This window comes from Limulus polyphemus, unplaced genomic scaffold, assembly GCF_000517525.1.
Source record: "Limulus polyphemus unplaced genomic scaffold, Limulus_polyphemus-2.1.2 Scaffold3799, whole genome shotgun sequence".
Lineage (NCBI taxonomy): Eukaryota > Metazoa > Arthropoda > Merostomata > Xiphosura > Limulidae > Limulus > Limulus polyphemus.
In genome coordinates this window covers 53,939-68,006 of record NW_013669409.1, presented here as the reverse complement: position 1 = coordinate 68,006, position 14,068 = coordinate 53,939, and the positions used below count along the sequence as shown (strand labels likewise).

At 37.3% G+C, this 14,068-nt stretch overlaps 1 protein-coding gene across 7 annotated transcripts in view; it reads left to right on the top strand.

The window, feature by feature from the left end:
- Positions 1-14,068, top strand: part of LOC106470063 (ELAV-like protein 4) — a 38,197-nt gene that overhangs the window by 11,744 nt on the left and 12,385 nt on the right. For 4 of the 7 annotated variants that reach the window (XM_022398606.1, XM_022398603.1, XM_022398608.1 and 1 more), the window contains exons 2-3: positions 746-952; positions 7,484-7,590. In XM_022398606.1, coding sequence (XP_022254314.1) covers positions 763-952; positions 7,484-7,590 — 297 coding nt within the window. In that variant the 5' untranslated portion in view covers positions 746-762. The remainder of the gene's footprint in view (positions 1-745; positions 953-7,483; positions 7,591-14,068) is intronic. The other 3 variants (XM_022398607.1, XM_022398604.1, XM_013930588.2) reach the window with 1 other exon arrangement.

The window sequence follows — 14,068 nt, the reverse complement described above, 5'->3', positions numbered from 1 at the left end:
AAAAAAATTGGGTTTCTGTGCGAAACAAAATATAACTGTACACATTATTTATAAATACAGCAAAATCAAAACTTTATGGTTCAGATGATAAGCCACTCTATTGATGCTATCTTTAAAATAAATATTTGAATTCGAACGTTCCTTTAATTAGATACAGTGGACTTTTTAACAGTATTAAACGGTATTAAGGATCTGTTTTCAGACCATGTTTATCGTTAATTAATAATTATACAAATTAATTAATTAGAAAGATTTAAGGTTTTATAGTGAATATATATATATTAAAAAAAAAAAAAAAAAAAATACGAAGTGACAAAGATCACACACCGAGAATAATATGGTTGGAAGTGTCCTACATTTGACGGCTCCACGGTTCGCGTCCCATTACCACAAAAACGCGCTCCGCACTTTGAGATCGTGGGTGATCTATAAGAGTAAAGAACTAATTTTACTATTCGGTCAGACAAGGGTTGCCGGTGGGTGCTGTTGACTAGCTGCCTTCTCCCCAGTCTATCAGTTCAAAATTTGTGGCAGATAACCCTTCAGTTGGCGCTCATGTCCAAAACAAGTAAACATTTCAAAATTAGGCAGTCTTTGTTTATCTCTATTGGAGTAGAGCAGCAATTACTCTAGTATAGCCAATCCGCGATAAATGACGTCACAATTACTCTAATATAGCCAATCCACGAAAAGTGACGTCACAAAATTTGTTTGATGTTAGATTTTGTTTCTTGTGTTCCTTTAGTGAGACCAGTGTACACCATGGATACAACGACAGTGGTGTCACAACAGAATGGTACCATTCACAACTCTGTTCAGACGGTAGACGACTGTAACACCAACTTGATCGTCAACTACCTGCCCCAGACCATGACCCAAGAAGAGATTAGGAGTTTGTTCTCCAGTATTGGAGAGGTGGAATCTTGCAAACTCATTAGAGACAAAGTTACAGGTGAGACAGCGTGATTGGAAATTAATCTGGAATGGGGGGGGGGGGGTACATTTATTATACAGGAAACTTAGTGGGGTAATCTGTTTTGCTATTGAAGTGGGAACGAATGAGCATCTTTTGACAACTAATTAAAGTGAAATTAGTTAAGCCTAACGTTTTCTATTATTAAAGGTGGAAAAAACTGAAACTAAAATCCCGATATTTGTTTTTAGCATTACTCTTAATTAACTCTTTATGGATTTCGAATTGAAGATGTGTGAATACATTTGAAATATATTGTTTGTTTTTAAAACAACTAGCAAAAATAAATTCTGTATAGAATCCAGTTAATGTTTGGAAAAAAAAATATTACGCTAAAGATGGAGGAACAGGGGGATAAATGCATAATCAAAAGCGTTTGAATGACGTTTAAACCTTAACTTTTAAAATATTACACTGCACATATAAATAGTGTTTCATAGAATCTTTTGTATCTCATACTCCAGCCCAACTGACTAGTTCCGGTAATGAAAGAAAAGCTGACTTGTGGGAGACAAAAACTAGATATGTTATTTTTTACACACCTCAGACTTCCAACCGCAATGGATATATTAGAGAAATGTGTGAAAAACTGCCTTTAGCTTGTTTTTATAGCTGACTTGTGGGAGACAAAAACTAGATATGTTATTTTTTACACACCTCAGACTTCCAACCGCAATAGATATATTAGACAAATGTGTGAAAAATTGACTTTAGCTTGTTTTTATAGCTGATTTGTGGGAGACAGAAACTAGATATGTTATTTTTTACACACCTCAGACTTCCAACCGCAATGGATATATTAGAGAAATGTGTGAAAAACTGCCTTTAGCTTGTTTTTATAGCTGACTTGTGGGAGACAAAAACTAGATATGTTATTTTTTACACACCTCAGACTTCGAGCCGCTATGGATGTATTAGAGGAATGTGTGAAAAACTGCCTTTAGCTTGTTTTTATAGCTGACTTGTATACGTAACAAACATGTTAGGATGTTACAAACCAAAAAACCTGGCGAAGAAACGACTTACAGTAAACAAATGCTATTTTTATATAAAACCTGTAATTTAATAATTAAGAAGAACGTAGGGGAAGAGTGGGGTGGGGGGGCATGTGCAGTCTAGCCTTTTTTTTATTTTTTTTATTATTTTTTGTTGTTGTTGTCGTGAATATTAGGCTTATTAGTTCCATTGATTCGCCAGCGTTCGGCGTTTAAATACATTAGCTTTCACCACACCCAACTCCTTTACACTCCCAGAGCAACTATTTAAACGAACCTCGGGACGCAACAGATTTTCTTTTAAAACGTACTGAACGCTGAACATGGTCACTTTGCGGTAATGACAATAGATTAACAATTGTAAGAAGACCTATCGCGGGCATTTTCTACATTCGGCTATGTTGTAGTGACCTTAGCTAGTATCTATTCTGATCCGCGAAGGACACCTTCGTTAGGCTTAGGTATATCGATCGCAGCTCCAAATTAAATTTATATAAATACCGGCGGGAACTCAGCCCGACTGCAACGTCGCCGAAAGCTTGCTACGTTGAAAGTTTAAGCTCATTTGCAAGAGTCGTCTGATGTCTCCCTAACAGCAACACGATCTACTACTATGTTGGGGTGACTTTAAAAATAACTCTTCCCATGAAGGTTCGGTCAGGATAGTGCTGATGTACATTAATATCATTTATAAGTACGTTTGGCCTCTTTTAGAGCATTTCTCCATTCGATAGCGGCTCCAGAACTTTTGTTAATTTCTCTTCTTAATTACTGTTTTTTGTTTTTGTAATTTACGTTACATGTGAACTTTTGGGATTTTTGAAGGATATACTAATGTACACTTTCTATATAGAGGTCGCGTTAGTGTACATGTATTAAGATTTACGAAACATATGCTTACTTTGAGAATTGGGCCCCGGCATGGCTAGGTGGTTAGGGCGCTCGACTCGCAATCTGAGGGTCGCGGGTTCGCCGTCCCACCAAACATGCTCGCCCTTTCAGCCGTGGGGGCGTTATGTGACGGCCAATCCCACTATTCGTTGGTAAAAGAGTAGTCCAACAGTTGGCGGTGGGTGGTGATAACTAGCTGCCTTCCCTCTAGTCTTACACTACTAAATTAGGGACGGCTAGCGCAGATAGCCCTCGTGTAGCTTTGCGCGAAATTCAAAAAAACACGCACTTTGAGAATTAGCGACGACTTTAGCGCCATTTGGGATAAAATGACTAGTGACCCCCCCCCCTCCCCCATCCTCTATCCTAAGTGTGAACTTTAAGCAATATGAAAGAGGAGAAAACACGAAGTGGGAGGATTATACATACTGGCATCTCGTGCCCGGGATGCCTCATCTCCACGAGCAATTACTTCGTAATTAACTTGTGTTCTGCACGTGGGATCGTCTCATGGTTCATCCACCGGTTGAACATACCGAAAAGTGGAAGGTATGTATGTAGATTGTACATAGGCAGGCACGGGCGTGGCACGTGATATAGCGCGAGACAAATGGCCTGCCACCTGATGCAGTCAGTCGTGCATAAAAACAAAAGATGCTATTTGCTGTTAAATTGCATTCCGAGTGAATGTAATAAAATTTATAGTCGTTCTGGGCCGAGAAACAAAACCAAATCTTCCTTTGCGTTCGTGTTTTATGAATTAACACAGTTTGTACTGAAACTAATCATGCAACCCTTAATATGTAGTACGCAAAGAAGAAAACGGCACGCAGTATGTAAGATCGAAATTTATACCGGAGAGAGAGGGGGTGGAGGTGCGTGTGAAAACTTTTGTAACCAGCAACGTTCTAATTAATTTTCTGCGTTAGAAATAAAGGGTTTTAAATGATTGTCGGTGATTAGAAACAAACTGTACAATTATTTACTTTCTTATTTAAGATAGAAAGTACAGGTTACATTTTTTTTCACAATATTCCAGTTTTAACTCCACTCATTCCGGAAACAAATATTGTTGTTGATTCCACAAGAATTGGATTGAACCACAATAGAAAACACTATGAATGTCCCTCGTAAATCTGACGCTAAGCCTAACCACAACAGAAAACACTTTATGAATGTCCCTCGTAAATCTGACGCTAAGCCTAACCACAACAGAAAACACTTTATGAATGTCCCTCGTAAATCTGACGCTAAGCCTACTGTTTCTTTATGATAACCCTCAATATCTCTAAAGAGAAAGGGTAAATTTCAGTTGTCAAATTTACTTGTGAATTTTCCAAGTCTGTAATCAACGTTATGAGTTTTCTAAAGCATAAAGAATTGGGAAAACCTGGCCTGACGTGTTCTAGTGGTTAGCGTGCCTGGACTTGTACTTAAGGATTCATGGTTCACTTCCCTTTGCTGCGAAAACGTGTGTGTGTGTGCGCGTTACAAAAGTGACAGTCACATCCCTCTATTTGATCAGGTAAACGTAGCACAATAGTTGGCTGTTCACCAGCTAATGAGCATCTATGACCAAATGTACCATGTGTAAAAAACCGTGAAACACTCTAAACCTTATGATTATCTTCTGGTCCTGATCGTATAAGAAGTTGGATTTGGAATTAACGAAATAATTACTTTGAAAAGACCAAATCATTCGTATGCTTGGATATACAGTGAGGATTGGTTATAAGTGTCTCCAATAGGGATGACGGGTATTTGTTTTTAGGATGATAACTATCTTTTAAAACCATGGCTGAGATTTGTTTTTCAACTTTTCAAGTACACTATTAGCTCATAGCTACGTCATCTCTTGACCGATTTTGAGATATAAATACAGTTTTTGGATTCGGGAGGTCAAACCCTTTTAATTAATGAAGTTGGCCACATCCAAGGTCTCGTAGATTAATTTATTCTAATCCTGCCTAAAAGGATTTCAATTTGAGGGTAGGCTGGCAGAAATCCCGAGGAGTAATAAAATCGAATCGGGTATACGCTTTGTACTGCTGATTAATAATAATAATAAATAAATAAAATGGAGGATCTCTTACTCTAATCCCGCGGCTATTGAGGATTCCCTCTTATTTCTTCTTCTTCAAACGCAGGAAGTTTGACACGATATTAAATCTGACAGAAGTGTGTTTATAATAAAAAAAAAAAGTATAGAACTTTGAATCACTTTGGAAGAGCAGCATTTACACACGTAAAATAAATATTCATAAACATGAAATATTGAACGTAAAACATAAAAAGGGCTTTCTATATTAATTTATAGCCATACTGAAATATATAATTAAGAGTGTGGGGTTTGAGGTATACAAGAAAACGCAATGGGGTGGGTGGGGGGGGGAGTATGCAGTCGAAAAAAGTAAAGATTTTATAAAAGCTTATAATATTGACAGAGGAATGAAAACTAAAAGTACCACTAACATTTACATTAGCAGTTTTAAACAATAAACTGCTTATATTGTCTTGGTATAGTAGGTTAAGCAGCATATTCTGATGCTCTCTCGCATTCGTATATTTCAATATTTAAATTGGATATATTTTCGCAGGATAAAACAACTAAGCACGGCTACGTCTAACTCTGTTTGCCATAGCAACCCCCTCCCCTCCCCCCGCTAAAATGAATAACTTGTACTGGCTAAAGGAAGGGATGGAGAAGAAATCCATTGAAATAATAGCATTCAAATATAAACTCGGAATTTAGAAGAATTGGTGTGGGGGGGGGGGATTTCCGCCAGCTGACTCTTTTCTTTATCATTATCTTCGCATCCCCGACTATAATGACCCCCCACCCATGCGCTGTTTGCCAGCTGATCAGGAGACTTCCGCTCGTCTGTTAGCGGTCTTTGCTTTGTGCTGGCACGTGCCCAGAAACCCCACCCTCTTCTCGAGCACAGAAGAATATTGCATGGGAAAACTTTGTTCCCTCGGGGACAGATGCAGTCTTTTTAATAGAAGTGGTTCGGTTGTCATAGCAACACTAGGAAACGGCTTATCTCGTTGTTGGATGAGAAAGAAACAGGCATGATTTTCAAATTAAACTTGTAACTGATTTGTGGCATTACGTTGTTTGTAGCCTCTTTCTCCATGAGGCTTCATTTGCTCGCGGCTCTCGTATCATGTCCTACTCCAAAACTAAAGATATAAAAATCTTTACTTATTCACCCCTTCCCCCAATAACGATTTTATATACTTAACAAAGCTCCTATTGACTAGATATTGCACGACGGTTGAAAAAAAATTTGAATTTCATTTCCCCAAAAGGGGGGCGAAAGACCGCCTGGAGGAGTCACCAGTTTTAACCACTCGCACCATTATACAGTACTGATTAGTCAGTAGTCACTGAAATGATATCACATAAGGGACGCTTAACGTTGCAACCTGCATTGTCGTGACGTCAGTAAAACGTGCGCATATCATGATTAAACTGAATTAGTTGGAATGCAAAATTACGAACACCTAACGTCCTATACGATCATATACCACGCATGCCCATCATTACTACTGAGTTCTTGTGGATCAGTTGCCAGGAGATGAGAGTTCTTACTCCCGTCTGTATGGCTGACGAACACTGTGAGTCTAATTTTGGTAGCCCCCTACACGGTTTAATTTAGTTTGTTCCAAGTGAAGCTCGCCTTTCCAAATCTAGTCCTTTCTATTTGTGTGTTAAACATAGATTAAACCGGTGCAGGTGTAACCGAAACAAAGGTGGAAACTGTCAAACGAAATCTTATATTCGAGTTGCACTTGACAGAAATAAGTAAAATGTAGAATCTCGTCTAGGCTATGTTCGTCGCTAAATGTGTGACGAGTGCTCGGGTAATCGAATCCGATTAGAGCTCCCGCAGAAATCGGTTTTCAAAATTCGCTATCGTTTCTATGCTGAAGTAGAAGAAGAATTCTGTTTTGACAACCAACTATATAAACCTTTTAAATAATTAATATGTCACATGAATTATTGTGAGTCTTACACGCTGGACCACATAATACAACACAAACTGACGCGCTAAATCAAATCAGTTTAAACATATTGTTTCCTGAAAAGGGTACTCTGTCATGTTTTCTAATGTGGGATTCAAGAGGGCCGACGATTAACCGAATGGCCGACGATTAACCGATTCGATTTCATGACAAACGATTAATCGATTTTAAAATCGTCGCAGCGCTATCTAATTGATGGTATTTTCCTTCGGTATGAGTACTAGCTGCATGCATGACGATAACGACCAACAGCGATATAATACATCTTACCTCAGGAGTCTAAACAACACCATGTGGCTGCCCTTTCGCTTACAGCTACTAGAAAACGATAGAGTAGCAAACAGAATTTAAACTATGGATCTCTGATATTCTCTTGTTTTAATGTACAATTAAGCAAGGCATTTTATCAGTCGTAAAGAGAATATTATTTATAACTTGATTTGCGTTGCTTTTTATTACACCAAAGTTTACTTATAGTGGGGGGTGCCCATTTCTAAAGTTACTTGGCAGCCACTAAAGTTCTTGGTTTATAAGTTTGTGTTTTGAAGGATCGTAGACTTGTATATTTTTATGTTAATAAAACTTTGTTGATCAGTAGGTCAAAGTCTGGGGTATGGGTTCGTTAACTACGTTCGTGCAGAAGACGCAGAAAAGGCAATCAATACACTGAATGGACTCAGACTTCAGAATAAAATTATCAAGGTGAGAAACCTTTAGTGTATCACTTGAATAGCTGTACATAGATAACTGTACATATTTCTAAATAATCTAGATGCTTAGTAGGCTAAGCAGTATAATTCTGACGCTCTCTGGCGTTCGTATGTTTAAATATTTAAATTTGATTTAATTTTGTAGGATAAAACAACTAAGCCCTGTTACGTCTAACCATCGTTGGCATAGCAACGTCCACCCTAATGAATAACTTATACTGGCTAGGGTGAATAAAACAAAACAAGAGGGAGGGAAAAACGGAGACTATGAGGTAACGACGGGAAATTTAAAGTTCTTGAAATTGTACGGTAAAGTATAAATGTGAATATTTAGTTAGGAATTTGTGTATTAATTCAATTACAGAATTGTTTTATCTTATATCAGCTCGATCCTCTTGGGTGTCACGAACCATAGTTTGATTAATGCTGCTACACGTTACCTTACGGTGTTATGTAACATAAGAGCAGTTGGTAAGTACATACGTAGTCGAGTAACATTATTAAACAACGGGTTATTTACAACAAACTGCATTATAGTAACGATCTTATTGAAGGATAGTAGTCAACATTTCTATTTATTTATAACGTAATAATGAAAGATAGCGGTCAACATTTTTGAGTATAGTGACCATTTTATTGGAAGATGTACCGATTGGTATTTTGTTATAGGGTGGAAGATGCATCAGTAACTAAACATTTCATATAAGGTGACCATTACCTACCGGAACTCCGGTATTGTTTGTACAGGGTAACTATCGCCTACCGGAAGTCCAACATCATTTTTTTTGTACAGGGTGACTATCGCCTACCGGAAGCCCGATATTTCTATACAGGGCGACCAGAGTAGTTTGTGTTCAAATGATTAAATCTGGTTTAGTTTGTCAAATGTATATCATCCTTCTGGCGTCCAGGAAACTATAGAAACAAAGGTTTGATTCTTGCCAGGTCTCCATTGTGTTGAAAACAAACTTAGTTTATTTTATCATAATGTTCATTGTACCTTTTTATATTGTATAAACCAGTACACCGAGTGTAAAGAAACTTTTGGCCACTTCGTCATAAACTACATGCAGTTAAATGGTAATCCTTGCCCATCAACAATCGTGTGTATATACAATAACTCTTGGCACTAGCTGAGAGCACACTAGCTTCTGAAGACTGTACAGGGAAAATTAACGGAAATGACCGATGAAGTTTCAAATAAAAGTAGCATCTAAACCTCATGAACTACCCGACTTTGTGATTAGCCTGCCTGGCGTGTCAGTTAGAAGGTTCATGGTTCGTAGCTCGTTGTCATAAAAACACGTTCCGCACTTTGGGGCCGTTGAATTGTCAAATGCCACATTTAGACCATACAAGATTCGCCTGTGGGTGCTGTTGACTAGCCGCCCAGTGGGTGCTGTCTTCCCTCTAATCTGTTACTTCAAAATTAAGGAGAACAATGCGTATATAGCAGTTATGTAGCGTAACGTTGTACTAAATCTTCGGTAAACAATAAAAGTAGTGTATTTACAATCAGGACAACAATGTGCATATAGCAGTTGTGTAGCGTAACGTTGTACTAAATCTTCGGTAAACAATAAAAGTAAATATGCACATTGTTGTCCTGATTGTAAATACAGCTACACAACTGCTATAACGTTGTACTAAATCTTCGGTAAACAATAAAGGTAATGTATCTACATTCTTAATATAATATTTACTGTGTGTATGTATGGGTTTCTAACACCCCATCTTCCACACACGTGCTATTAGCCTTAACTTGAACATATTTGCTGAGAATTTCTAACTTTATGTTCAAACAGGTTTTTAAAGAAAGCCCGTCTTTATGTCGTCATTGTATCTCTATATTATTTACATTGAACTAACTTAAAGTTTTAATAAACAACTTTCTCGAAATAATCATTAAACTAGGCTTAGAACTGTCACGTGGGTAGCCTGCTTCGTCTTCCTGATAGCTGGACAGAATAAACCGCGGTATCCTGGCAGAAATACTTTAGAATTAAGTAAACAAACATACAGCAGCGTTCTTCTGGTGTACCTAAAGAGTTACGTGTCAACATGGTAAAGTCGGAGAACACTATTTAATTAACAGAAAAATTATTCAACAATGAAGGAAATGAGTGAGGAATGGCAGACGAAGATATTTAATTCGTCAAAGAAAGAGAGAGAGAGAGAGAGAAAAAGAGGTAAGTTTTGACTCTTCCCAGTTAAAGATTCCAAAGTGAAGCCGAGGAGTATGTTCAACAGCAGTGCCCTCTATAAATGTAGTTCATTCAGTAAAGCAACGTGTATGTTAGTTCACGTGACCAAGTTCATTAGCTCGGTTGTCACAGTTGAGGCTTATGGACGCTCTCGTGTGATGCGAAGAAGAATGAATTTGGCATCCGTATGATTTTGTAATAAGTTAGAAAGCAGTGAGACACAAATGGTTTTTGAATTAATTACGCACGACATTTCTTGCGAGTCTGCGTCACATAAAATAAAAACGTAAATGAAAATAGCATCAACATTACAGGTCAACATTGCTTGTAAGGTTTCCCGAGTACATATTTTGAAGTCCTGAGCGCATCATAAGAGTTTGTGGTGGATGGTCATTAACGACCTTTCTTCCACCTGGTGTCGCGTTTCAAAATTAGTCGGCTAAAGTAAATAGCCTCGGTGGCTACGAATTTACAACGCTAAAATCCTGGGTTCGATTCCCTGCGGTGGACACAGCAGATAGTCTAATGTGGCTTTGCTTAAATAACAGCAAACGACCATCGAGGAGCTTTGAACTAAGGAACTAATTAGTTTGTGTTTAACATAGAAAATAAGTTATTTCACATGTTTTCTTTAGTCGCTTCTTTACACTAAGTTGTTGTGACAGGAAAAAAAAAAAAAAAGAAAGCACAAAACGACTCTGTATGATTCAATATGCGAGTCTCACCGGCAGTGAACAGTATAAAAAGAAGTCGGTAATTTGATATTCTTTTTAAGCTTTACACATTTTTAAAGTTGAGTTTTTTGTTTGTTTGTTTCAAGTTAAGCACTGAGCTAAACAATGGGCTGTCTGTGCTCTGTCCTCCACGGGTATCGAAACCCGGTTTCTAGCGTTGCAAGTCCGCAGACATGCCGCTGTGCCACTGGGGGGGAGGGGGGTTAAAGGTTAGAGATCGCCTTTCTAAATTGTATTACTGTCTCACTAAAAATGACTTGTTTTAAAGTATTAGATCGGGACGTGATCAAAATCGTTTCTTTCAGATTGATATTTTAGCCAATCGCGCCGGCCATAAAAGGCAATGCAAGTTACCCGTACGTTTCCCAATTTTTGGTATTTTAAGTCGTCTTCTTCTGTCACCGAATGTAAACAACACGATCGGCTTTCATCCTCTCCTCAACTTAACGGTTTTCTAAAATAAGAGCGGAGAAAGCCACATCTTTATTTTCTAAATATAAATTTTTCCGTTTCCATCTTGCCTCAAGTAATTTGCTCTCTCTTGTGGGCGGGAGGGGGTGGGGAAGATGTCTCGGGGACTAGTGACAGAGAGTGAAGGACTCCGAGGTAATTTCTGGTGTAATTCTTAAAATAAACAATTCTCATTTAAATTATTCTTCTATACATATGAAAGTAAAAAATTTACTTAGGAAATAAACAAAATAACGTTTAGAAAAGCATTGGAAGTGTAGATGGCGCTAGGTAGCGCTTAAGACGATCACACGCACATACATATATATCACTACTACAACAAAGGCTATGACCTATATATACGTGTTCTTTTTATTATTATTAATTGAAATAGTCGACTTTTAACAATTGGATCCCAGTTCCTGCTATATTACATATACGCAGGCATTCTGTTTAATTCATTACAAATCAATTGGTAGATGGCACATTGAACTGGGTGTTTTATTTCAATTAAAACTGAAAAAACAAGTATCAAAATAATTCCTATGACGTCATTACTATTATTTTATGATTATTTAAACTTAAATGTTTGAATTACTTGGAAATACTTTTACATTAATTTGTTGGACAACAAGGCAACTTTTAAATAGTTTTCTTTATATTATTAATAAGTTAATGTGGTTGGTTAACTTTATATTATTAATAAGTTAATGTGGTTGGTTAACTCTATATTATTAATAAGTTAATGTGGTTGGTTAACTCTATATTATTAATAAGTTAATGTGGTTGGTTAACTCTATATTATTAATAAGTTAATGTGGTTGGTTAACTCTATATTATTAATAAGTTAATGTGGTTGGTTAACTCTATATTATTAATAAGTTAATGTGGTTGGTTAACTCTATATTATTAATAAGTTAATGTGGTTGGTTAACTTTATATTATTAATAAGTTAATGTGGTTGGTTAACTTTATATTATTAATAAGTTAATGTGGTTGGTTAAATTCGATACAGTGGCGAGTTGGGTACACAGACTATGAATTCTAGGGTACATGGTTCGTGTCCCGTTGCTACAAAAGAAAATTGTACCACACGTTGGGGGCCATGGGTACGCTATAATAATGGTCAAATCACAGTATTAGATCTGACGAGAGTTGGCGGCGACTGTTGTTGGCTAACTGCTTTTATTCTGGTCTGTCAAATCAAAATTACGGACGGCTGTGCGCAAACAGCCCTTGTGTAGCATTGTGTAAATTTCAGGGAAAAAACAACCAATTGTGCGTCGCCTCATACCGACTTATTAGGGCGAGATTTGAACCTTAGATTAATAAAATAATAACTGTGTTTGAAAGTAAAGAGTTTTTATGAAACACTCGAGTAAGTTTGAAACTCAACAAAAATATTTAAATTGTTTTTTTAAACGTACGTTTTTGTTTTTTTTGTTTGTTTCGTATTTTTTGTGCAAACTTACACAAGAGTTATCTGCCAATAGCCGTAACTACTTGTGAACTGGTAGATTAGAGAGAAGGCCAGCAATAGGCAACAACACTCGCCGCCAACTCTTGAATAGTAGAATTTGACCTTGTGGCGCACCCACCATCTCAAAGTGCAATATGTGTTTGTGTGACAAGAGGACGCGAACCATGAATCCTCAGCTTTATCGTTCGGGCACACTTAACACTAGGCCACGGCTGGCTCATAGTTTAAACGTACGAAGCCTATATCTAAACTAATGGTAGCTAGTAAAACCTCTACACTCTTGATATTTGTATAATATTAACTTTGCATGTCGATATTTGAAGGAAGAATATAAATGCGCAGTTAAATGTAAAGCTATTGATATAATTGTGAAAAACAGCTTTAGTGGGCTTTTTTTCAAAAGGCAGCTGTTTAAACATTGGCACTTAAAGTAACTTGTATTATGGAGGCATGTATCAGTATTCTTTAAAATGTTAGGCCTTATTGCTAACCCTTATTACCGATTTGTTTCTATACTGTTCACTCGCTGCTGGTGGGGTCGATAAATCGCATCCCATATTAAGAAAAAAACTGCCATAATCATTCGGTTAAATCGCTTTCTTTATGTACAAAATAATTAGTTTGATTACCTGCAACATCATGATAGTTTGTTTCATTTTTGTGTGTCTGTCCGACTTGCATCATGGCCAGGTGATTAGGGCGCTCGACTCGCAATCTGCGGGTTCGAATCCTCGTTACACCAAACATGCTCGCTCGTGGGGGCGCTATAATGTTACGGTCAATCCCACTATTCGTTGGTAAAAGAGTAGCCCAAGAGTTTGCGGTGGGTGGGGATGACTAGTTGCCTTCCCTCTAGTCTTACACTGCTAAATTAGGAATGGCTAGCGCAGATAGCCCTCGTGTAGCTTTGTGCGAAATCTATAACAAACCAAACCGACTTTCATATTATTATGGGCCCTATAATAAAAAATAAATAAAAAATCGTGTACCGTCAAGTAAGTTGGTGTATAAGTAGATTGGAAAAATGTTTTAAAAAGCCGACAAAGCCCATATGGACACACACCCCTTCACCCATGGGTAATTCTAGGGTTAACGGATTGACATCACTTCCTTTTGTACTTTTGAAGGCTTGTAACGCTAAAAACTAGGTTTCGATACCGGTGGTGGGCACAGAACAGATAGCCCATCATGTAGCTTTGTGTTCAAACAACAAAAACATTTGGACGATAAAGAAATTTATGGAAAATTTCTCACTTTCATTCCTGTACGCGAAAAGTAAAAACAAATTTTAATTATAAATAAACAGTCTAATATGTAGTTAAGTAAAGTATTTCGATGACAGCCTATAACACCGAAATTCGTCGGGTTATATGCGAACTTGTTTTGTCTTGTGGTGGGGAAGACTGAAAGACATAAAGGATTTTCAGGTTGTTAGAAATGTCTTAAAGTACCACCTGTCGTACTTCTCTTCAGCAATTATATTATGGTAATGTTAAATCCTGTCGTAATTCTCTTCAGCAATTATGTTATGGTAATGTTAAATCCTGTCGTACTTCTCTTCAGCAATTATGTTATGGTAATGTTAAATCCTGTCGTACTTCT